Below are 26,185 nucleotides of genomic sequence, written 5' to 3' on the forward strand. Positions count from 1 at the left end.
GATGAGCCCAGGGTGCCAGAGGGAGAGCACCTGAGGGGCAGGGGACCAGACAACATCCCCCGGGACAGCTGCGAGGCTTGGGGTGTGCTAAAGGGGAGGTTTGGAGGCACGCATTTGCCCATAAGGCTGGGGTGAGAGTAACCCCACTTTGGAACGGAGGGGATACCATCAAGGTGCCATTAGGTGGAAGTAGGCAGCCTCCCATTCTGAACCTCAACAGCAAAGACGTGGCGGGCAAGTAGAGGGTGCCAGACCACCCTAATTGGCACGGCAAAGGGGCGCTCGCGAGCTCACGGCCGCTCGCGGGGCCATCCGTGACAGACAGGAAAACATCAAAAGCATTAGAAATGTAACCGGGGAGAAGAGACAGGAGAAAGAGAGAACTGGGGGCAGATGAAAGGGAAAAGGAGAGAATTTAAGAGATCAATGAGAAAGTCAAGCTGACAACAGTACTTAATAACACTTGGTTTTGTGTGCAAATAGCATGGCTTACCCAAAGGGATGCAAGTTGGGAGAAGGAAAGTGAACATCATGTTTATTATGGTTCATACATAAGGTTATACAGCTTTCATTAACTGGCCCACTTAAACTAAAATAGTACAATTCTCTTTATGTGGCTGCACTCCTATCGTTATAAATTAAGGGCAGGCAAAATACGGGCCGCAGGCCACATCTGGCCTGCCAACTGATTCTGTTCAGCCTGTGGATAAGTTTTGGGTAGACCTGTATCATGTTGGTTAGTATGTTAATATGTGCTATTTTGATTATGTATAGAAACAACACAAAGAAACCTTGATACTATAAATGCCATAACAATTTTAAGTATAGCTAGTGTTAAACATGATTCATTTTATGTGTGCAGCCCTCAACAGTTCACTAAAACTCTTTAAGTGGCCCTCCAGCCCAAATAGTTGCCCACCCCTGGTCTAAATACTAACAGTTTACTCCTGCATTAGAGAGGAAATAAGCTACACTGATATAAGCAACCTGTATGCCAATCTAACCGAGGCTCATTAGGAGTTATAACTATATAGCTAAATATATTTAGTATAAATATTTCAGTTAAAAAAAGTATAAATATTTCAGTAAAAAAGTAACACCCCCCCATATCAAATAATGATGCCAGTAGGAAACTAAGTATAAGCTGCAGAGTGAGAAAAGGTAGGGCTTGATCCAAATTTGGTACAAAAAATAGTGTAAAGCTCATAAGCCCTCAGAAATTGCCTTAAACCAATGTATCTAGTGTTGAGCTCAAACACAATTTCAGCATAGTGCTTAGAATCTTTGATAAGTCTAATCATGTGAGAAATTTCAGCTGCGTAGATGTCATGTGTTGTAAAACAGAAAATCTGCTGGATGATTTCAGTACTGAAATCCTGACTACAAGTCAAAATTTTTAACAAGACCCTTCACAGATGGATAAAAACAACAGTTAAAAATTGACATTAAAATGCACTCTCACAAATTTAGTTCTACAGTTGCCAGTCATGAGATTTTCCAGTTTTCTGAACTGAGGAAGAATTAAAAACAGCATGTCTCACAAAACAAAGCTACATTCCCTGCCTCTATGTGATGTTGTGTGCGTCAGACCGCAGAGATAGGATACTCACAGGTTTTCGAGTTGGTGTGACTTGAACAGAGTGGTAAAATTCAGGCTGAACTCGGCTGCTTTTCTTGATTTTTCTTTTCCTGACAGAAGTTTCTTGCTCGCTTAGGTGATGAGCTTCCACTAGAGGCTGTGTTTCTTCAAGGCGAGGTGCTACACGTCTTCTAGCATGACGAGGACTTGATCTAAAACCCTGTGACATAAGAAAAGCAATGGTAATGTCTGATAATTCTCAAAATGCAGGATATAATAACAAACATATTGGGAAGGATCTCATTTAAAAAAACTAGCACTACAAACGTAGCCTGGTTAAAAATTTATAAGTTAAGGGGCATTGTTAAGTTATAGCATCACATTTACTTAACAGCTCTTTTTATACCTAGATTATATATTTATTATAGGTACAGCTGGCAGTGATAGCTAGAGTTGCATCCCATTATAAGTCCATGCTCAGTTGATCATAACTTTGCCAAATGTTATGTATTAAGACTAAAAAAATTCAACACGTGCTCTCCCTCAGATTGAATTATTCCAGAGAGCTTAAGCAAAAGATGGATCAGGGGTTTTTTTTGTAAAAGATGGATCAGGGGTTAGGGAAAACTAAGTAGCCTACCATCAGTAATTTTTGCCAACCATTTTTTTTTTTTTTTTTTTTTAAGAACTTGACCACCTTCAGGGTTCAAAAAAGGATGTTGAAATTTGGCAGCAGAGCACTTCGCAGGTCACGGAGCTGATTTTTGCTGCCACGATGTAAATCCATCCATAACTGACCTGGTTCAAGCCTCTAAGCTGTAAAAATCTCTGAATGTTCCATCTATGTTCAACAATTTTCCAGCCAACGAAAATATCATTTCCACATAGCAGTGGGATTTGCCCCACTACTGTCAACACATACTACTTGTGTTGTGTGTGCCAACCTTGTATGCCAACTGCATGCCAACCACATTTTAATATACTCAAAGTTCAATGTGTCCCAACTCTGTGTGCACTGCATATGCTCCCAGATCTTCCCGAGCCTGGGAATAGAAGCTAGGTCCTTTATTTAGCATCTCATCCCGCTTGTCTGACCACTTTTCAGAATGAATGTGCCAAATCTGTGTCCTGAGCTATGCTGTCTAATGAACATGTATCATTCCCATTCAAAGCCAAGCACAGAATCAAGGATTCCTAATTCCCAGTATTCTAAGACCTAGACCTCGATCCCAGGTCTAGCAAACAGCTGCTTAAGCTATAGTTTATGTTAGTGCTGTAGTACACTGTAATGACCTGTCCATATAGACTTCCACAGCTAGCAGCTATTCCTTTATCTGAGTTGTGACTCTAAGAGTACATCTGCATGTTGCCTTATGGCAATGTCATTAAGGCACTGTGCTTTTGTAATTCCTTTTGGAAGTACTACAGCATGGCGCAGTAACTGCCCGTACTGCACCATACGCATGGCGCACAGTTATTTTTAGCAGCTACTTAGCCGTAGCAGCGTACTACAATGGGGGAGCACGCCACTATCGCAAAGTAGCCGCTGATCACATGTAGACACCTGTGGACAGCACATTGCTGTAGAATGTCAGTATGGCGATGCAGCATCACATGTAGATGTTCCCTAAAAGAAGCAAATTCAAACCATTTCATGTAAGTCTAGAGAAAATAAGATTCTATAGTCTATAATATAGTCTCCTTTTTTCCAGTTAGCTTAAAAAACCCTAGGAAATAACATACAAACATTTGTTAAAAGAATGTTATTTGGTCTGATAGTTCAAGCAATCTAAAGTTGGGAAAAGCAAGAATTACAGTTCCCTGTTCAGTTTAAAGTTACCTTGCTTGTGCATATACATTATGACTCAGACTTTAAATATGTGACTATATACTCTTTATTTTCTCTGATCCATGACTTATTCAACATACAGGATGAACACTACCTGAAGCAGAGGGCCATAAGAAGAGAAAATACTTATTCTTCTTATTCTTGCATATAATACATTAAACCAGGACACAGGAAAAGTGGCGTTCTATGTTTACTTCTGCCGTGGACTTCATAGGTGGTGTCATGGCTCTCAAATACATATACAAACAGACCACATGGACAACTTATGACAAATTCTGACATTCCCTAACAATGAACGTTAGATTTTGCCAGCCTAACATTGTTTTCATACAGTCTTTTACATGTAAAAGAGAGAGTATTTATATGGACATGTTGGAAGAATTGGGATTATTTCTCTAGAGAAAATAGTTTTCCAATACCAAAAAGCACTGTTTTAAAGAGGATAGTGACCAAGAGTGCCTATACATGAGCAGCAAGGCTGCTCCAACTGTAATTACTTGATTAATTGAGCCTGCTGGAGCATGGTAACTACCATGCTCCAGCAGGCTTCAGTGTCTTGTGTATTAGCGTCCCTGAGCTGAAAAATGGCAGCAGGGGCACTTAAATTAACGCTTGTTTAGACAAGCTCATTTGATGAGCTTTAGTTAAAGCGCCCCTGCCACCATTTTTCAGCTCAGGGACGCTGATACATGAGACACTCTGGGTGCTTTAATCAGAGTGCCTCTTGGAGCTGCTCTTATTAAAGCACCCCCACACACGCTCCCAGAACACATGTATAAATGCCCCAAGTATTCATTCTGCCCATAGGGACAGGACAAGAAGTAAAGGGGTTTACATTGCAACAAGGGAGATTTAATATTAGGAAGAACATACTAATTATAAAAACGGTTGAGCACTGGAACATATTACTAGAGAAGCTAGGAAATTCCCTTTACTGGAAATGTTTAAAGGCTGGTTAAACAAATGCTTGTTTAATCAGAGATAATTCTACATGAGCAGAGGGCTGGACTACTTCAGTGAGGGCCAACCTTTTTATCAGGAATGTCATAAATTAAGCTCCACACCATCCCCGAGTGCCACTCCAATTCTCTTCCCCTTACCAATATGTTGTTCTGTTTTCCACGTCCTGTCCTATAGCCCCCACAATCTGCTGCTTTCCTTTCTGTGCCCTGCCCTGTGTCCTTACTACTCTGCTGCTTTTTGCTCTCTGCACTGTCTGCCACTATGCTCCCTGCTCCCTCCCCCATCTACTACGTGTCACACACACAGGTTGCTTGTGCTACACATTGGCCACACCTGACCCACATGACCTGTTATGCCCTTCCAGAGCTATTTTCTTATGATTTTATATATTGGATTTTATAATTACATGGAAGAGGAGGTTTTTTAAACATCATTCTCTCCAGTGGAGTGGATAAAGAGTGTTTATAAAAACCCATGTGCTTAATTTTGCTTCTTTTGAAATTAAAGGCAAAACTTCCAGAGCCAAAGTCTGTCCTAAATAATATCACATCCAATTCCAGTGAAACCACCAGAGCTGCAAAACGTGTCTCAGTAGATTCTGGTCCCTTATGTCTTTAGTGGGAACAGGTCCAGCCCCATATTTGCTCAGATAAGCAGCTTAATCCAAGCTCCTGTAGTCAAGAAACTCATGTAGATTTTGGATGTTCTATAAACATTAAAAAAATGTAAATCTGTGACTCTCTGTTGTACTGGTATAAAGGAAAGACTGTTTTGCCCCATATTCCTTTCACTTCTACTTTAAATAAATAACAAATATAAACAACTTTGCATAAAATGGTGCAATAGAAAAGCAGCTTTATGAGATAGGCCAGATTTTTAGTCTCCAGATGACATTCTTTTTCTATAAAAATATTAATGTGCACGAGGATTATAACCTCTAAGGCTGAACTGACTGAACAGTACACTGTTCTGAATTCTGAAACCAGAATAAGGTTCCCTGTGCTCTAGAAAGATGCTAAGCTTTAGCTACAGGCGCAGAGCTGGCTATTGGCTGATAACTGATCATATGGAAAACATGCTCACCAGTCCCAAAGCCAGTTCACCTCCCCCAGTCAGATAAATCTGTTTCAGAATGCATGTTTATGTAACAGAAGAATTTGGTGGAATTTAAGCAGCTCTGAAAGTAATTAGAGATACATGCCAAACAGGGATTTAAATGGATCACTGAGTGACTTCACCTCAAAAGACTCCTACATATAACAATTGAATATTTTGTTTAAATATTAAAGACCCACCTATGTCTTCTATTTGCAGACAGTGCTGCTCATACATATTTTTTGTATTTTTTTTCTTTATTACTTGGGATACTAACAAGAAAGCAGGATCTTTGTTGTTTTAAGACCTTCTCTGTTTCTCTTGCTGAAATTGATTCCTCACTCAAAGTCACAATCTTCTGTTTGTTATGTCACGAATAGATGCTTTGGAGAGATTTATGATGTGATAAAAGCAGAGGATCATAACTGCAGGTAGGAAATGAATTCTTTATCAACAAATGTACTGTTGGATGGCTGATATCCCTGGCCCACATGTTAAATGTTTACTCATTCCTGTAACGGAAGCTGTAGGTTCTGGCCCACCAATTATAATAATCAGGGAAAAAATGAAGAAAAAAAATTAAAATGTGATGTACTAATTTTTGCATCAAAATGGTTTGGGGTTTTGTTTGCTTGTTTTTTGTTTGAGTTGCATGAAGCATATTAGTATAAAAAAGGCTCACTTGCTAATAAACCAAAGAATCTTTTTTAAACATTTCAACTACCAGTTCTTCCCTTTATAAATAACACAATGAACAAACATCCTGTTCTGTCACCATATACATTATTTAATCTACAACTAATCTGAAACTGAAGGCTTCCTATACTATCAGGGAAATCACATTGAAAAAATAAGAATTTCACAGGAATCAGAGATAATGTGATTTTAGATCACAGCTCTTGGAAAAGCAGGAAAGGAGCACAAAGCATTCTGGGTGTTCACAGCATTCCATATTTTTAAGCACATATGTCTGAGCCTGACGTACCAGGGAAAACAGGGTAAGGCTTGTCAATGCAATGTGCTCAGGGTACAGATAGACAAAAAACCCAAAACCATTCATTCCCCTGCCCCTGCTATACTGCTCGAAAGGCAGGATGATTTACACCTTGCAAGCATGGATCAGCTGATCTATCATTACTGTTTCATTTATCCACTCCTATCCTGCAGTAAAGGGAACCTAAGTAGAGAGATGAAACATTTACATATGATTTAGCTGAACAATGGTTAGTTCTCCATTGTTAAGCAGTATAATTGTTTTGTGTGTCCCTTCCCGCTTTGCTCTAACTCTGACCAGAACTTTGCAATTGCCTCTAGCATAAGAATGGCTGAGTTGCTGGAGAGTTATGCATCTTTTCTGGATCTTCAGGTGGCTGATTCCTAAACTAAGGTGGTGATTCATTTTTAACCCAGTACAATTGAGAGACAAACCAAACCAAACACAAAACCTCAATTGGATGTCTAAAATATATATTAAGACATTTTCTTCTATACAGTAACACATTATCAGTTTTATTCTGCACAGTACTACAGTTGCCAAGTAGCATGAAAGACCACACCATAAATATTCTTTCTCTTAAAATTGCTGCATCTTAAAAGTGTCCAAGAGGGTCAGTACCAGATGTTTCAGAGAAAGGCACAAGGCACAACCATGAAGGTCACACCTTCCTGCCCTGAGACTCTCACCTTCATCCCTGCTAGTTACAGATTTTGATAAGCCCTAAATTATGAGATCGTATGCTCTCTGAAAACATCTTCCTAGAACTAACTGTCATAACCTTGGATAGTCTTGTTAACTATGTAAGTGCACAAGGCCTTTTTGAATGAATATTCATTTTATTTAAATTCCTGTGGCAATAAGCTCCATATTTTCCTTTCATGTTCTGTGAAAAAATATTTTCTTTAATCAGTATTGAATTTTCCACCTGTCAGTTTCCTATGATACCTCCTTATTCTTGTATTAGGATCCAGGCAAAACAGAAGCTCTTGCTGCACCTTCACTATTATATTTATTATTTGACATACTTTTAATGAATTCCTTCTTGCTTGTCTCCTTTCTAAAGTACACATTCAATTCCTCTCAGTTTCTCATCATAAAAGAGCTTGCCCATGTCCCTAAACCAGTAGTTTTCAACCTTTTAAGACTCGAGACACCCCTCATTCGATTCAAGGCACCTCTCAGAAAATGAAAGCTCTTAACTTTCACTCATTTTTTGACTGTGGACAGATAATATGAGCATTCCTCTGTGGCAAAGAGCTCAGAAAGACCACAACAGGTCAGACTATTTTTGACACTATCAATTTCTATTTGAAATTTCTAGGAGTAGCTTGTGAATCATGTATAGGTGTTTGCACACGTAACACTGCTAATCTTGTGTGGCAGCCTGGCTGAAAATCACTGCCCTAAACATTTCTTTTATGCTTCTCCAAACCCCTTCTAACTTAGCAGCATTTTTGAGATGTGATGCATTGCACAGGCTGCACCATTGATTTATATAATGGCATTACCCTATTTTCCATCCTTCTGTATTGTCTATCCTGATCCTTAGGCCTTAGAATTTATTTTTCTTTTTGAGCTCAGGTCTTCAATGAATTGTATACAGTGAATTCAAGGGCCCTTTCATGAGATGGCAACAGCTATTCAGACTTTCCCAGTAATGTACATTGATTTGCAATATCAACTCTGAACTTCCTTTGTCATTACAATGCCATTCATTTATCTTGATAAAGATCCCTTCAGTCTCTCCAGGATCCAACTAACACAGGAGTGGGCAAAATGCGGCCCGCGGGCCGGACGTGTCCCACCAGGCCATTCTATCTGGCCTGCGGGGCCCCTAAAAAATTTAGAAAATTTATATTTATCTGCCCCTTGCTGCCCGTCATGCGGCCTTTGATGGCTTGCCAAAACTCAGTAAGTGACCCTCCACCTGATATATTTGCCCTCCCCTGAACTAACCTAAGCATCTGTGTGTAACTTGAAAATGCTGTTACTTCACTGGTTGTTCCTCTCTCTGATAAATATAAATCAGGTTTAGGATCTTGGAAGAAAGACTTATTAACAATCTTCTTTCCTTTTCATATTATTATTTTCCAAATCAAACATTTTGAATAATACATTGAACTTTTTTCTTCTCCTCTCTACATTTTCATTAATTCTTCTTCTGAGACTCTTCAGGTTAATTCTGGAAGACCCAAGAATGACTACAGTAATGCTGTAATACCAATTCATTTGTCACTTCAGTGATTTTATATCTCTGTGAGTTACATATTTTCTACGTGTCATTTTATTTATTCACTGAGCATTTTAACTTCTGCATATGTATGTTTCCTCAGATGGCAAAATAGTTAATTCTGCAAACACTACTGGGAAAACAAGTGTGTTTAATAGTGCAAGTTGGACACTAGATGCTACTAGCTGTCAAGTAGCTGTTAGAAAGCACTTTACATGTTTTTCTACTGAAGCTATCTCATTTTCCTTTATTAGAGACTACTTGTTATTTCTCTCCTTGAAACCAAACCAAACAAAAACTACTATTTTCTTACTGTCTACTTCCTGTAGATTTTCTATGGAGAGTGTATTGGTAGAAGAAAATTATAAACTAACTGGAAACTCTGATCTTGCATATATATGCTTAATTTAAACATGCATGTGTGTCACTAAACATTAACTCCAAGAGTCATAAGAGTGCATTATCCAATGACAAGCTGAAGTCAGTGAAATCTTTAATTTCAATCACTGCGCACTGGATCAGGGCCCAGGTTATCTTTTAGTAGAAATTAAAGCAGGCTATAAGTAAAATGCTGTTTAATATTAAGCTCATTCAGGGAACTAAGACAATAGGGCAATAAGAGGGCTTAAAGTAGGTTTTCAAATATTCTTCCTGACACTTGAGTGAGTCCCTTAGAACTTTTCCAAGAGCTCTAATAAATATCAAAATCAAAGGAAGTGCAGATAGAATACCAGCCACATACTGATGCCATTAAGCTTTTTGACACGGAAATTGTTATATATTACCATTGTCAATTAACAGCCTCAAAAATAGTCTTTGAATTGTCAGTTATTGCCTATTTAAGATAGAAACTTTTATGTATATGCAACCTAAAAATTCTCAAGACCTAGAAACTTAAGCATGCATGGCATTAAAATGATTCTCAGGCTGCCAGAGTTCTGGACAATCTTGGATATTGGCCAAATTGGAATTATATCATTTTTTTTTAAATATGTACTTGAAGTAAAAAGATGGGTTTAATTACCTAACTTCACTATACCAAATTCTTCAGCCTACTGAAACTGCAGATCTTTGTGAGCCTTCCATCTACTAAATAAAGTTTATTATGTATATGTGGGTGTATTTAAACAATTATATAGCTATACATGCATAAACACATGTATAAATATGCATTAGTATTACAGGGTGTGTGTCGACAAAACAAGGTCCCCAAACTGAAGCAGTGGGTTTTAAAAAACACCGCTTCAATTTAGGGCTGATTAAACCCCCATGTCGTGCACACACCACATTGACTTACCTGCCTCTCTGGCAGGGAGGGGAGGGGGAGCTGCTGGCGGGCAGAGCGGTCCCTGGGCTGCGGGGAGGAGCAGAGACTGGTGCTTCCCTCCACAGCAGTGGTGTGTTTCCCCCACCCACCCCAGCAGCACCTACCCATGGGAACCCGACTCAGGCAGTCCTGGGGGGCACCACAGCTGCGGAGGGAAGCACTAGACCCTCGTACAGCTCAGGCAGGCAGGAAGGCTCTGAAGCGGTGGGGGGATGATCAGGCTCACTGCTTTTCTTGGACGGAGCCTGCCTTCCCAGGCAGCTGCCAGGCTGCCTGCAGGGCTTCCTACCACGGCTGTAGGAGTTTTAGTTTGCTGTGCCCCAAGTCATTTAAGGCACATTACATGGCCAAATTTCCTACAGCAGCTGGAATTAATGCGCAATACGCTGCTGAGGCATGCAAACACTGACACCATTAAACCACTGCAAAAGCATTTAGCCTGCTTTAAAGGGTCGTGCACCCATGCCTCTCATTTAGTCTACACACAGCCATGTATACTAATGTCTGTATCTGAACTAAAGCTAGTCTGTATTGATGTAACTGGTATGTACGTACCTGTTGTAAAGGAGGAGTTGTATTTGAGCCATACATTTTTAGCTGGTTCAGCTAGTTCTTTATTTTCTACATCTTTCTGAAGGTTCACTCCAAAATATAAGTAAAATCTAAAGAAATTAATGTCATACATGGCATTATTTTCTTCCTCTTCCTTGAGGAGCTAGATTGCCTCGTGTCTTCTTATTGAGCCTTTACGTTTATCCCATGAGGGTCTTCTTCCCTCTTCTAAAATTTCCCACCAAAGGAGGAACCTTTCCTCAGTTTTTTCATAAGAGTACCTGGTACTTTGCAGTATACAGTATCATATTTCCCAGGTAAATCCAAATGATCAGAAAGGTTACAAGTACTTGTGATTTATGTAAGGCTCCTACCCTGCACCCTGGGTAACCAGGTCAGCTGCATAAGACTCAGGCTCCTGCCCTTCAGCCCTCATAACTCAGTCAGCTACACTTGAACTAACTGAGGTGAGCCAATTCACCACCCTGCCCAAACCTTTTCCTTCAATTTCTTTTGGGGCTGCTTTTAAGGAACTCCTACAGCACCTGAGCCTTGCAGCACAAATGATCTCCAGTCCCCGAGTAGCTCCTACATGGCGATGTTTCTGGCTTTCCTGGTTCCTGATCCTGCCTTTGGCTTGTTCCTGGATTTTGGTTTTGGATTTCCCTGTGGATCCGTTTCCTGCCTCCTGACCCCAGTTTGGTTCTGTTCTTGGACCTCACCCAGGAGCATGCTAATGAAGGCTCTGCATGTTTGCCTCTTCTCTCCTCAGAGGAAAGACAAAACCTCAGGAAGAACCCTGCACCACATTCAGGACTGTTAGATACGAACTTCACATGTAATAAGTGTGGGATGGACTGTCATTTAAGAATTGGACTCTATGGCCGGACTCATGGATATTCAGTGAGGTGATGCCTCACTCAGTGCAAATCTATTACCTCACAAGACAGACAGATGCCCATATAGTCCTTGTCCTGAGTACTGTCCCTCAGATTTGGTAACTAGGCTTCTGATCCTGATATTTGCTTGGTATTTGGTTCCTGATTCATTGCTTCTGACCCTCACCCCAGCAATCCCCAGCTCTATTCACTAGGCCGGCCATCCCAGTGGACTGTGACATTTTACATAAGATCAATTTTCCAATTTAAGAAATCCAGTATAACATCAAAATTCTGCTGACAAATGCAGGGTGCTACATCTCAAAGAATAATCAAAAGCAGAAATACAAAAATAAGTGATACCTCACTGGATTGCAGCACTACAAAGCAGAATCTAGGAATCTTGATGGATCACAGACTCGATACAAACCTGCAGCATGATGCAGCTGAATAAAAAGCTAATGCAGTTTTGGGCTACATTAACAGAAACATTAAGTACAAGACATGGGGAGTGATAATGCCTCTTGATTTGGAGCTAGTTAGGCCTCATCTAGAGTAGTGTGTTCAATTTTGGCTCCACATTTTAAAAAGGACATAGAGAAATTAGGGATGGTTCAAAATTGGGCAACAAAAATGGTAAAAGGGCTCAGAAGGCAAGCCATTGCAGGACAAGTTGAAAGAAATAGGCATGTTCAGCTTGCATAAAAATGAAAGCCACTCAAGAAGAGACATGAAAATAATCTTCAAGTATCTGAAGGGCTGCCATAAATAAAAAGTAGTAAAACACCTTTCTTGCTGCATAGAGCACGACACAGACCAAGGGCTTGAAGTTGCAGCCAAGTAGGTTTAGATTGTAAATCAAGTAAAACTTCCTGGTAGATCACTGAGGCAGTGAAATAGCCTGCCGAGGGAAGGTGTGGTCCCTCCATCACAGGAGGTGTTCAGGAAGAGACTGCATGGGCACATATAGGTGGTGGAAGGCCGGGGCTAATGGGTCTTATGCCCCCCAAACCAAGGTGGTGACCATGGCTCCAGCACCACCACTGCCGCAGCGCTGCACCCAGAGGCCCCACCACCACATGCACGGCACCAGCGCATCCCAGCCCTGTGAAACAGCCCTGCAGGAGGAAGGGGCAGGCTCAGGCAAGTGCGCTCTGCACTGCTCAGACCCCCCAAATAATATTTTCTAGTGCCACTTATGCAGCCACTGGTCAGAGATGATCTAGGAGTAGCTATGCCTATATTCTACCATGGGTATTTCTGGGCTTTGCTTGTTGCCATATGGGCCCAGGAAGGAACTTCCCCTGTTATTGCTACATATGTCAGGGAGGGATTTTTTACCTTCCTCATAAGCTTTGGACGTTGGCTGCAGCCAACGCTGGGGATTTTGACTGTGGTGTGCCTGTTTGCATCCTGGGACTTTAACCTGGTGGTTCCTGACTAGAGGGTTTCACCCCTCTGCTAACATTCAAAGCAATTGCCATATCTGGAGTCAGAAAGTAATTTTATCCCATGGTCGGTTTGGTATAGACCGTAGGGGGTTTTATCTTCCTCTGTACTGGGGGCGTGGCTGTCTTCCTCGGATCTCAAGTATGTTTTAACAACCCTCACAGCAGCAGTACATTGGCCACTGTTGCCCCCCTGCGGCAGGTTAGGGTGTCTTGAGAGTTAACTAGGCAGTTTTACAAATAGGTTAGACAGTGGATTGCGTAGGATGGTTTGGATGGCGATGTTCCTGCTTCTGGCAGGGCAGGGGGCACTAGATGTCCTCTGAAGTTCCCCTCCAACCCAACCTTTCTATACTTCTATAATTTGATTAGGACAGCCTAATTAATAACTCATACTAAAACACAGATAGGTGCTGTAAGTAAAGTGCTGCCTAAATTACCCTGATGAAGCACATTTACTGTTATAGATTCCACTCCACTAAGTGAACCTACAAAAACAGTCACAATAGAAGCTTAAGTGGGATATTTTTTCAAGTACAGAATGGTATCTACTGTAAAGCTTTAATCTGCACTGGCATAAATAAGAAATATTTACAATGCTACTCACTGAAGGTCAATAGAATTTTAGCAGCAAGAAGTGGGTCTGAGCTGAGTAGCAGGCCTCATGCCTCCAGAAATCTTTAATGAGGCTGATCTGAAACTCTGAATCAATGACAGTGTGGTACACTCCACCCTAATCACTACATTTCCACATTTAACTATTTTTAAATTAACCTAATGGCAAGCAAGTAGCTGTTTGGGTTTGTCAGGTTTCTTCCTGCCCAATAAGAACCTAAGACCTGGTCTATTCAAAGGGAATTGTTAAAATTCTCAGGGGTAAGAGGGGTTTACTCTCTCTTTTTCTTCAAAACTTTTGTTCTGATCTATTCAAATTCCTTCCCTATTTCACTGAATCTATGCATCAGGCATTGGAAGCTTCAATTAAATAATTTAAGGGAACTAGACATCAGAAACACAAATTTTGTTGGTACAACAGCCCCTGATGTTCTACAAGGAATTTAAATGGTTTAGGGTGTTCACTTTAGCCTTGCTTGTTTAACTGGGTTTCGGAGATTCCTGGTATGAGCAATGAGCCACTCATGAAGGATTCACCATTAAGATACAGGCTTTTAAAAATTAAACTTGGAATTTCATATGATAAAAATATATTGGGAAGGGGATCAGTAAAGTTATTTCAAATTTAATGCAGAACGAAAAATGGACATCAATAATATAAACACTAAACACATCTAACACACTGGCCTCAAGAACTATGTTCCACTTGAAAGTATTTCTTTCAAGTGTGCAGTACTTTCCTCTTGAAAAGCAATTAATGAGAAAGTCATCTCACATATTCGCAATGCTCCAATTTACAAATAATGGATGCCCTCTCATAATTCTGTCATGAGTAAAATAGGTAGCTGACCAGGGATTCAGAAGGCATATATGGTGGTCACTTTATCCTAGCTGACCAGTTGAGAGAGACTTTAAACCACTAAAGACAATAACATCATTAAGAAAAAGCATTAATGGATCAAAAAAAATTATTTTGCAGTTGATTCTACTGTAGTTCCTAAGTACTGATTCCATATGGTAACATAAGGGTCAAGAAACAGGATGTGGAGAAGGCTGAGATGACAAGTCTATGGTAGAAAGGTTTCCTAAGAGTATACTTTATTGTGGCATCATCTAGGGCATAGAACTGATAACTATTACACTGTCGCAGAGCATACAGATGCCCTGCGCCTGAGAGCAGAAACAGCTTGGGAGAGAGCCCTAGCAGTGAGTGGGGAGTTACCAGGGCAGCCAGAGTCACAGGTGCTGGTTGCTAGGACGACCGCTGGGGAGCCAGCTGACAGGAAGGGGAAGGGCCTGGTACATATAAACACCAGGCGTGAGGCTAGAAGGGCAGTTTCCCGCTGGCGGCCAAGGGAGAAGGAGTTTGGCCAGGGCGGACAGAGGGGAAAAGCCTGACTGCATGAGCAGCTGCTGACTGCTGCTACAGGTTGGAGCATTCCCTGGTAGGAACTGAATGTTGTTTTGGCCGGACGGTTTAGGTTCTTCTATGTTATAGCCCAGGGGCTTTGTGTTTTGTGTTCGCTGTTTATCTGGAGGAGCGGGTGAGGCTATTAGGGGTTAAAGGAGGCCTCATGGGGCTCCACGGCAGTGTGGGGACCCCGGAGCTGGAAAGGGCATGGCATTTTGGGTTCACTGACCCCAGCCCCAGAGTGAGGGGGGGCCAGGAGAAGCCCCAGAGAGCAAAGGTGGTAGGAAGCCTCACTAAGAAGGGGCAGCAGAGCTCCAGGAAGGTCCAGGATGAGACAGGGCAGCAGAAGCCCAGGGAAGTCATGAAGAGGGCCAGATTACAGCAAGATCCAGGTTAAAACGACATCAGTACCATCTGCGAGGCTTGGGCTGCAGTGTAGGGGAGGAAAAAGGAGCTGCAGATAGCACCCCCCTGGCCACCGGGGTGAATAACATGGGCAGCTTCCTGCTAATTACATCAATTAAGATCAAGATGTGGCAGGAGAGTAAGCAGGCGGTTGGCCCATAACAGGAGGGCAGAGTCACCAATAGGGAGGCTCCAGTAGAGATACTTCTGTCACATATACCAATAGTGATTGATGCAGTGCCATTAAAGTTGGTGCTACAATCCAGCTTTGGTACTGGTTTTCACATGCTAATAGAAGGAAAAAGTAGCAGGATTTTCTTTTTAAATCAATAACGAAAACAAGTTAAATGTTGAATACCCATGAGAGCACACCTTCTAAAAAGAGAGATAAAGAAATGAAATCTATATATAGTCACTTTCTGACTAGATCAGTACTTTAAAGCATATGATGTTAGTAGGTACAAATCAGAAGGTAATGAAGCCTTAAGAGTTGTAGAATTCTGTTCTCTGAGGAAGAAAGAGTCAGGATAAATATAATATCTCATCCTGATATTATTACACGTTTTAATTTTATTTATATTGTGTGGAAACATTAATTTTAGTAAAAATTCCGTTTTGTTTGCAGTTTACTCCACTTGTTAACCTTGCTATCCTAGAGCTGAGTGGTGCATTTATAAGGAAAGAGTGGTAAGTGGATTAGTGTGATAAGGACACTAGCACAACTGGCTGGAAATAAGTCTTTCTGTAAGTGTCATCTTCAGTTAGTTTTTCTGGATGATGCATAAAGAGTTGTTTTTAGATTTTTGAGCCATATATAGTCCTTAAGCCACATACATTTCCCAGGGTGCCCATATAGTTCTGTGTATTTGTCTGAGAGGGGTAGTTTAGTTACTGCTTGGGAGACATCAGCCATTTTAATTTGCAGTTCCCAGCTGAGGTTAGGACAGCAAGTAGTAAACATTACAAGTATCTATTTAGCATTCTTAGCATTTGCAGTGCCCATATTTAAAAAACAAAAGAAGGAGAACCTGGGGAATCAGAAGCTACTCAGCCTGACTTCATTGCCTACAAAGTCAGTAGAGAAAATTATAAAATAGTCCATGTGTACGTTTCTGCGGATGAGGGGCTGATCATTAGCTGCCAATGTAGATTTGCTAAAAACAAATCATGTCAAGTCAACTGATTTTCTTTTTTCAACAGGATAACTGGTTTGGTAACTAAGGGGACTCAAGAACCAAAAGGGGAATGAGGTAGACATAATATACCTGGATTTCAGGAATGTTTTTGACACAGTCCCATATGCCATTCTCATGTATACTTAGGAGAAACGTGAAGGAATTGCCTCCATTAGGTGGATACATAATTGGCTGAATGACAAGAAAAGAATGGTGATTAATGGATCAATGTCAGACTGTCAGGAGGTCTCAAGCAGAATCCCACTGGGGTCTGCTCTGGTTCCAGTGCTATTTAGCATTTTTATTAGTGATCTGAATATAGGAATAATGATCAGATCTGCAGACAACACAGAATTGGCAAAGACTGCAAACATTTTGGAAGACAGGATTCAAATTCAAAGGTATCTTGACAAATGGGGAAGTGGGCTATAGGCATAGGCATGAAATTCAGAGAAATGTCAGGTGCTGTCTGTGTGGGGAAAAAACCCGAATGCACCAATATAGCTGTATTTGGCATGAGAGTATAACTGTCATGAAGGTTTTGGGAATTATGATAGACCCCATCTAAAAAATAATCAGAAATGTGATTCTGTTGGAAATCATGAAACATTAGGAAAAAAAACGTAACTTTAAGAACAGCAAGGCAGTAGAACAAGATGCCCAGGGAAATCGTAGAATCCCATTCACTGGAGGTTTTCAAGGAGAGGCCAGAATCCTATGTCTGTGCAAGGGGCTGGATTAGACGATCTTTGAGGTCCCTTCCAACCCCATGATTCTGTGACCTTTCACCTGACCACGTAACACCCTTTTCCTACTATCTGATTTAATCAGGCAGCCCAACTGGAGTTTTTTTTTTAAACTGTAAGTCTGCTGGTGAGTATCAAGTGCCTAAAGACCTTGTTCCATGTTGTATTTTGAACTGCCCAAATGTTGATTAATGTTAGTGCCAGCTCCAATATGGAGCAGTTACACATTCAAGCCAGTCGGGGGGCTCAAGGGTTGAAAGGCAAGAATCCTGTGCCCTCCACCCCCACCCCCCACCCTGCTTCCCCTCTGCTCCTTGCCTCCCCAAGCTCTCCCTGTTCATTTCCCACCCCCCGGGCTCCCCACCCCCTCAGGTTCCTCAAAACTTGGGGGTGGTAGTGGCGGGGGGGAGCAGCAGACCCAATCTGGGCCAGCAGGGGAAAGGGCAAGTAGGGTGGTCATATTAAATGTGTAGGCTAGTGGTTACACATTAGTGTAACATGAACTGGGTAGCACAGTTCAGAGACATGTAGGCTGGAGGGGTGTAACTTCTAAGACTCAAGAGTGCTTAAAAACTATGTGTTAATGTGTGGACAATCCAAGGGTTAAGAGCTTCAGGAGTCACCCAAAATGAATGTGTAACAAGGCCTGAATATGCATGATAAAATGTGGTACAACAAACTGAGGTTTTAACCTCCATCAAGCTTATACATGTCTAGCAACAGAGGTAACAGGATTTGAAAAGAAAACCTATCAAAGGTCCACCTCAGCCACTTCTGCCAGACGCTGGAGGGCACTTCATATAGCTGTATTAGTGGAACACTAAATAACAGGGTGAACTGCTAATTATGAGCAACATCTATTCTCTTTCCAAAGCCACTGTGTACCCTGACCTACAGAGAGCCCTAGGACTCCACTGTCCATGAAAGATGCTTCTGTACGCAGTGCCAACTTTCTTACAGACTGCTGTGGCAGTACAGCATGCAATGTCAATATTGTAAATAGGACGCACTGGAATTACACTTCAGTGTGCTGTGATCAGGCAGGCTGACACACTGGCAGTAAGTCACGAGAGTGCTGCAAGAGGCCAGATAAAAGCACAGAGAGAGTAGGTATTATGGTACTGGGTAGAGGACATACCTAAGCTAAATGAACTAAAGTCTAGATGAACTACCTTAGGTATCTCCTAAATTTTAAATTGTAGAGCTATCTAGAAACAGAAGCACAGAGCTTTGTGCAGGCTAGAAGCAGTCAGAGGAAATTCTTGATGGATAACAAATGCTCCTGGTTCCTACCTAGGTTATTTCATGCAAGGAAACCATTTGACTCTGTACTAGAATTATGCTGACAATGGCAGTGCCGTATGGCCATAATCACAATCAAGGTTCCTTTGCCATAGTTAGGATAAAAACACCAAGTTTACAATCTAAAATACACAAGGTTAAGCTACAGTAATAGATGAAAATCTTACAGGCAACCCCTACTTAGGACTCTTAATTGGTTCCTGAAAAACTAAGCGTTAAGTAAAACAAGTGTTAAATGAAACCAAAAGTATTTGATGACCCAAGATGGTGACTGCAATTGTTTTTAATGACCAAGATGGTGACCATGAGCATTATAACGGGACTTGCTAAGTGAAATCAGGTATCAACTGAAAATGAGTGTTATAGTGAAATAGTGCTATGCGGGAGTTGCCTGTATAATAAACAGAATGTCACCAGTACATAACCTGCTAATTATAAGGAGAGTGTCATCCTTTATTTGTTGTATTGTCAATGCAAAGGGATATACTATGAAAACTTGATTTTCAAGGTTCTGTCATGAAGAGCATACTTTCATATAGCTCTTGATGTTCACATTGCAAGTGTCTTAATGTACATTTAAAAATCCTTTATTTCTGTCTCCAATTTCTCTTCTCTTGGCTCTGTTTTAAAGTGATCAACACCTCATGGAAAACAGTTTTAAATATCCTTGGGAAAAATATGTCGAATATAACCGGAAAAATATTTTCAGATTGATTCAGCCCTCTGAGGGCAAGGAGATACCTCTAAATAGTTGAATGCATGCATTTCTAGGTCTCGTACTGTATGCTTGGATGTGCTTTCTCCAAAGAAACATAAGAGTAAAATACCGCTTGGAGGGTCTACTGGGGTGTTTTGTTTTTTTTTCTTTTCACTGAGCAGTGTGTCTCTTCAGCAGTTTATAAATAACTAATGAATAATAGTGCAAGGGTTCAAAAACTATTCATTATCTTTTTTTTCAGTACCCAGCACTGTATTTGTAGCTCGTTCTCTTTCAGGCAGACTCAGAGTGGGATGTCTGTGGTACATGAATACTTAAAAGTGGTTTTACAAATACCTTATGTGTTTTAAGTAGGCATCAGTTGTTGGCAAAGGTGATGCGCAGATTTGCCGGGGATTCACCACTCTGGTGTAAGCCTGTATTCATAATACTAAAAAGTGTGACTTAACATACTTGTCTGGTATTCTGCTATAAAAACTACCAGCAAACCTGACTAACCTATTTTTAGCATCAGACAAGTGTCTTACCTAAATGACAGGCTGAAAATATATTGTTTGCCATGACAGTAGCTATTCAGTAGTCTAAGCCGAAAATCTAAACTACAAAATGTTACTAATCTGTGGCTAACATACACTGCCAACTCCTACAAAGAGACTCTACAAAAAGGATCAAATCTTGTTTGCTATACTCATGTGACTAGTCCCACTGGAGCTATACCTCTTTCTAGTAAAGACAAAACTCCCAGGAAACTATAACCTTCCATAGGTTGTATGGGGGACCAATGTATGATTTCAGACAGATCACTCAGAGGCATGCGCCCCAAAATGGTTATGATGCATGATTATAACCAAATAAGTATTAGATAATACTGCAAGTTGTCTCATGACACATGCGACATTTCTCGGCAAATACATGTTTCCAGCACAGCTTTTTTTTTTTTTTTTTTTTTTGAGTCAAATACCTTCTATTTCAACACTAGGGAAATCATGGAGACCTAAATCTATTATATTTTGCTCAAAATGGAAGAACTTCAATGTGCTTCAGCACTTTAGGGCTACACATATACAGCATTATGGGGGGACACATGTCCAAAGGCCCCTGGCTAGACTCTTACAAAGTTATGCTCTCCAGCCCAGGGGCAATAAAGGCTGCTCCTTGGCCTTCCCCCACCCCCACGGGTAAAATCACTGACAGCCTGCCCATTTTCTTGCCCAGGAATGGGGACTAGGCAAGATTTCTCCCTTCCCCAGCAGGGGAGAAGGGAGGCTCTTTGACAATTGCTGCTCTGGGTCCCAGGTTCTGAAGTAGCATCTCTCTTTGCGCCCCTGCCACAGAGGCAACCCTCTGCTGCTGCCACTGTGGGGACAGAAGCTCTGGTCTCTCCCGCTGTGGTGGTACACCTGACTCCACAGCACAGTTGCGGTTCCACCACTACTCTGGTGTCCCCCCGCCCCACACCTGGTTATGCAAATAACAAAGAGCTCATAAAACTACATATAATTGTCCACATGTTACAAAATGTCTCTACAGAGATGTTTGAATACTAGCTGTCTGTAGCACTGAAAGGGCATATATAGAGCAATAAATACATGTGCCCAAGGCCTTAGTTCAGCATTTAACAAAGATTTTTATCTATTTGCAAGATTACTGACCAGAACAAAAATAGGTAACCAGGTCCTGTCCTAATCATGAGACTGACCAAAAGATTATGAGATCTGCAGAACAATAATTTGGGCTTGTTTTATTTGCCTTCTGGTTTTTGTGCCATTAGGCTCCATAGTCATGTCCCCATGAGCAGGGGCATGCAATTGCTTTGGGGGGAAAAAAGCAGCAACACAAATTCATATTGCTGCTTTTTGCCCCAGCACATACCCCTGCACGTGGGATTAGCACAGAGAAAAATGCTCCAGGTAGAGTGGTGGAGTCTGGGGACAGCAGCCTTACCTGGGGTCCTGGGGACCTCCTGGGGCTCCAGCAGTGGCCATCCAGGCGCATGGAGCCTGGCTGGCAGCTCAAGCATGGCTCTGGCTAGTCAGGCTCCAGTTCTGGGTGGCACACACTGCTGCCATATGCATTACTCCACTTTTTTTCAGAGCACTTTTTTTTTTTTTATACCAGATTTCCAAGCATCTAAATTTGGCTCCATGCTGCAAATATGCATGAGGTATGTTTTGCACGCACCTCAAAAGCCTTTGAGGTGCATGCAAAATGCATGTGTGCACATGTTCAAGTTTGTTCTGAAAGCATGAGGATTATAAACTCACTTTTAGAAAAAATAATTAAAAGTGAGATTTGACAAAACTACCAAGTCAAACATAGCTGTTTAAGTGATAAATATTAGATACTTAAATGTAAGTTTACTTTATCAAAGCTTTTTAAAAAGTAACAGGTATACAATGGAACTTGCTTGATGGGCCCAATTCTAAAGTACTTAAGGTAAATGCTGCATTTCCGACACCTAAGAGCACCTACTGAAGCCAGAAATTGATTAATCAAATTTATTTGAAGTACTGAATATATATGATAAATAACAAATGTATCCTAGTTGAGTTTAACTGGCTTATTGGAATCTGAAAGAATGCAGAATCAAACCCCAAATAATTTATTCTATATCAGTTTCTCAGAAGCAGCAAAGAATCATGTAGCTAGGGCTGTAGCATGAAACAAAGCCTGACCTTGCACTCGGGTAGTATATACATTCTCAATGCATGATGGCCTATAAAAATTATTCCATTTTTTAAACATTAACAGTTTTACTGATGTTTCTCATGTTGAATTCATGTCCTTTTCAAACTGGTAGGACACAGTGGAAATTTGGAGGCCACTATTTTAATTTCAATAATTATGACAACCAGAAAAACAAACACGTCAAAAACCACTACTACACACAACTGAAAAATCAGCTTAAAGTGGATATAAACAGCTGAGTGTTGAGGGGAAGAAGCATCTGTTTTATCTTATGCCTTCACATATCTTTCTCTCCTGCTACGATTCTGTTTTTCTATCCCACTGACATAAAAATTACGACAATTTATATTCATGTTACTTACATCAAAGTTATCTTTTACATTAGCCAAATCTCTAAATTTGTTCTACAACAAACTGACATGTCTGGGTGTATACACATGTACTATGTTGACTTAAGCCATGTCAGAGCATGCACACATGCAGCTCCTTCACATGGTGGCTGCCATCTTTTGAGCTAAATTGACTTAACTAATGTGACTCAAGATAGTACACCACAGACGTTTATTATCTTGCACTGCATTTAAGTCTACTGTTCTCCATATACTTGTGTATGTTCTGACAGTTAAGTTGATTTAAAAGAGTTAAGTCAGCTAAACTGTCAGAAAGTGCACATGCACCCAGTCTGTATAATGTTTGGAAAGCATCCTCGTATATTGTAAAGACATTCAAACCATAAATAACTCAGTGGAATGCAGAATAACTGTTCAAAATTAGAGTTTTACCTTCTATAAATCAAAGATATGATTACCATTACATTACAGTGTGGAACCCTCATCATTTTTTAATCTGAGGTCAAGTTTTCAGTACTCAAGGAAACAAGGGATTAATAGTACTTGCCAGAGACAGTCATAATGTAGGCATGTACCAAGAAAACTACAGCTCTGATAATGTACTTCAATCCTGAATTGCAACACTCCTGAGTTTCCAAATATCTCTGTCTTGTGGCAGATAGCCAATCATGAAGAAATTGCCCATAGTTCTGTAGGTAAGCCAATTTATCATTTCTCTAAGGATTACAGTTAGACTGCTAAATGTATCTTTCTGTGATGCAAGTCACTTTTGAACTTGATTTCAGAGATGAATATCTAATCTATAAACTCACTCTAGTATTTGCTATAAATTCTTTTTGTCATCATCTTAATATACTAGGAAAGTGTACATAAAGCCATGTTTGAAGCAGCTGACGTGTAACTTTTTACTATAGCAGTAAACTATAAATGCCAGCTTTCCAAATACAATTCTTTGCCTTTTTGAAAACTGACAATCCATTTTAGTCCCAGTGGGAGCACTGGTTCACCCAGTGAAAATCCCCAGCCTCAACTGCAGCCAACACCCAGTGTTTCTGTGAAATGCAAAAAAAAATGAAAACAACCAGCAACTGGAGAGGAAAAAAATTATTTCGCAGCTCCACGTGGCAACCAGCAAAGCCCAGAAGCATGGAAATACCCATAGTAGAGCATAGGGATAGCTAGCCTGGATGAAAGAAGCCAAATGAAAACTGTGTCTATCAGTTCAAAGTATATTATATGCATTGTGCTTTAATGCACAAGCAATGATCCTATTGCACTAGAAGTAAAAGGGAACAGATATAGTCCAGCTCAACTGTCAGCCTCCAGGGCCTTGTCATCCAGCTTGCAGGGCTCCCTATAAGTCTGGCAGAGAAGTAGTGGCAGCATTAATTGCTGCAGGTCTGGGAGCTATTAATGCTACCACTGCTCCCCTTCTGCCAAATTTCCAGACTCGTGGAGAGCCCCATGGGCCAGATGACAGAGCCGTATGCACCCGATTGTGCCAGCATACAGGGATGAGTCCTGGTCAGCCCTGTGCACTGACCCCATAGTGAATCCAGCTCATGGACTGACCCCACCCACAGGATCTGGCCCACAAACCAGGTCCATACCATCCATCCAGCACATGGACCCAAAAGGTCAAGCACCACTATGACAGTCTAAAGAAAAGAGGCCTCTCCCACTGTATTCCCGGATGGCCTTCCTCTGGAGACATCAGGCAGCATTTTCTAAAGTGCCTAACTGTCTTGGGGGCTTAATTAAAAGGGACCCTATTGCAAACTAAGTCACTCTGACACTTTGAAAAACTTAACCTATAGCCTTAATTTTCAAGGGACCATGTAAACACTATTAAGTAAAAAGTGGAGGAAAAAGTCAACCCACTGTAACACTGATTCAGTGGCTCCAAAAGAACTAATAGACAAGAGGACGAGACCTATTAATTTCCTTACATCTGTAGCAGGAACCTAGGCAGGGAAGTATTCTTGGCAGAAGCTTTGCAGTGAAACATTGAAATAGAGAAGCCTTTGGAATAACGCTACTATTAATTAAATACTAAAAAAAAAGCTCCTTTTGGGGGGGCTTAGAAGAAAGCAACTCTATGATTTCTCACCTCTGACTCATGAGATTTATTATAATTATAGTGGACTGAAAATGAAATGTTTGTTTATCCTATCTTGAAGTAATGACCCTTGGGGGTTCCCCAACTATGATATGAGTGCTCAAGCCATGCAGACAACTTTGAAAAAGCAAGCAGGCAAACAGAGGTGAGGACTGACAGCAAAGCAAGCAAATGGAAGCCATGCTACCTCAAAATGTAACAGCCCTGCCTACCTCTACAGTGCTGGCCTGAACTGTTTTGGGTTGACAAGTAAAATAAGCAACAATCTTAGTAAAGCAAGCAGTTGTTTCAGCAGTAATCAAAAATAACATGTCAGTTAGCGTAAGTATCAAAGAAAAAGTGCCATTTTCTGTGAGACGCCTCCACAAGACATTACGACTGGCATGCAAAATTTTAAAAAAAGTTTGCAAGCAATTTTATTATTTAGCCAACAAAAAGCCAAAAAGCAAAAGACTTTCACAATATGTACTCAGGTAAGAGAACGACGTCTGACCTTGAAATTGCGCGCTAAATAAATTACCTCAGAACGAAAGTGGTGAGTTCTCATGACAGCATCTGGAAGGAAAAGAGAGAGGGAGAGGATTTGATGTGGCTCAGGGTCAGTCGCTGAAGTTGCGTGGGGGGGGGTGAATTGCTTGGGGGCTTTGCGCAACCCCTTGAACGTGGGCCCAGGCTGCACAGCAGCGTCGGCCTTTATCTGGAATTCATGGGCTAGAAGTTGATGGCAAAGTTCAGGTTGAGAAATCAGGGGGGTTTCTAGTCCTTCCCTTTCCCCCCGGCTAGCTGGGATTTGGCAAGGGATGGGTGCAGACTAGGCTGCCGCAGTCCTGGGCTCGGAAAAGCCTCTGCCCTGACACAGCCAGGCTTGGGAGCCCTCTTCGTAGATGCTGCCCTCCTGTTTGTTACACGGCAAATCCTGGGCGGAAAACGAGCCTGCTGGGGATGCGGACTGGGGGTGTCCCCCTCCCTCTCCCCACTCAGGAGCGAAGCCCCTGCAGCTCTCACCTCGGCTCCTCGAGCGCCCCGAGAAGACGGATTTGATCGGATGCCTGCCCTTCTGGAGCCGGCGGTGCCAGCAACAGAAGAACAAAATCGTGGCGATGGTGCCCAGCAGCAGCAGGAGCAAGAAGAGGGCGCATTGGATGCTGTACGGTCTCAGCAAGACCAGGAAAGCTGCGGCGATCATGGTGAGCGCGGGGCGGCGGGGGCTCGCGGAGGAGAGCGCAGCCCCGGGCGCCGTGACTCAGCAGCGGGCGGCGGCGGCGGCGGCCGGGGGGCTTCTCCTCCCGCAAGAGCGCGGCTGGCTCAGCACCCGGCTGCAGGCAGTCCTGCGCCGAGGCGCCGCGGCTCCCCCCGCCTCCCCGCCCCGCCCGGCCCGGCCGCGTCTTGCAGCATCGCCCCGCGCCGGCCGCCTCCTGCTCCGCAGCGCCGATGCCCTAGTTCGCGGCGCGCGGGGCGGGGGCTGATCCCGGAGTCGGCGAGCTGGGGCTGGCACTCGCGTGCGCGGACACGGGCTTGCACACGCGCGCGCGGGCGGGCTTGCACGCATACATGCGCCTGGGTTTGCACACATACACACACGCGCGGGCTTGCGCACACACACACACACACACAAACACGGAGGGCGGTTGCTGTTTGGTGTGGCCGCGGGCGGCGGTGCCATCACGGGGGGGAGCTGCCGGTGCTGCAAAGGGGAGTGAAAATGGCTGCTGCGAGGTAGGGTGCGTGGGGAGGCGGG

General features: G+C 42.1%; 1 protein-coding gene and 1 long non-coding RNA gene across 11 annotated transcripts in view; one reads left to right on the forward strand and one right to left on the reverse strand.

Moving 5' to 3' along the window:
- The window catches only part of LOC109311750, a 24,411-nt gene extending 7,410 nt beyond the window's left edge, over positions 1-17,001 (forward strand). Inside the window, exons 2-4 of one of the 2 annotated variants that reach the window (XR_002101597.1) lie at positions 1,716-1,821; positions 6,801-6,873; positions 16,550-17,001. This is a non-coding gene — a long non-coding RNA (uncharacterized LOC109311750). Of the gene's footprint in view, positions 1-1,715; positions 1,822-6,800; positions 6,975-16,549 lie in introns of those variants that run through there. The other variant, XR_002101598.1, reaches the window with a different exon arrangement.
- DST (dystonin) overlaps positions 1-25,777 on the reverse strand; it is a 478,409-nt gene extending 452,632 nt beyond the window's left edge. For 2 of the 9 annotated variants that reach the window (XM_019537571.1, XM_019537570.1), the window contains exons 1-3: positions 25,453-25,777; positions 24,941-25,002; positions 1,611-1,799 (exon numbers count right to left, since the gene is read on the reverse strand). In XM_019537571.1, coding sequence (XP_019393116.1) covers positions 1,611-1,799; positions 24,941-25,002; positions 25,453-25,633 — 432 coding nt within the window. In that variant the 5' untranslated portion in view covers positions 25,634-25,777. The remainder of the gene's footprint in view (positions 1-1,610; positions 1,800-24,940; positions 25,003-25,452) is intronic. The other 7 variants (XM_019537566.1, XM_019537565.1, XM_019537568.1 and 4 more) reach the window with 5 other exon arrangements.
- Between the last annotated feature and the right edge of the window lie 408 nt (positions 25,778-26,185).

Source organism: Crocodylus porosus, unplaced genomic scaffold (genome assembly GCF_001723895.1).
Source record: "Crocodylus porosus isolate Cpor-Errol unplaced genomic scaffold, CroPor_comp1, whole genome shotgun sequence".
In the NCBI taxonomy this organism is placed as follows: Eukaryota; Metazoa; Chordata; order Crocodylia; family Crocodylidae; genus Crocodylus; species Crocodylus porosus.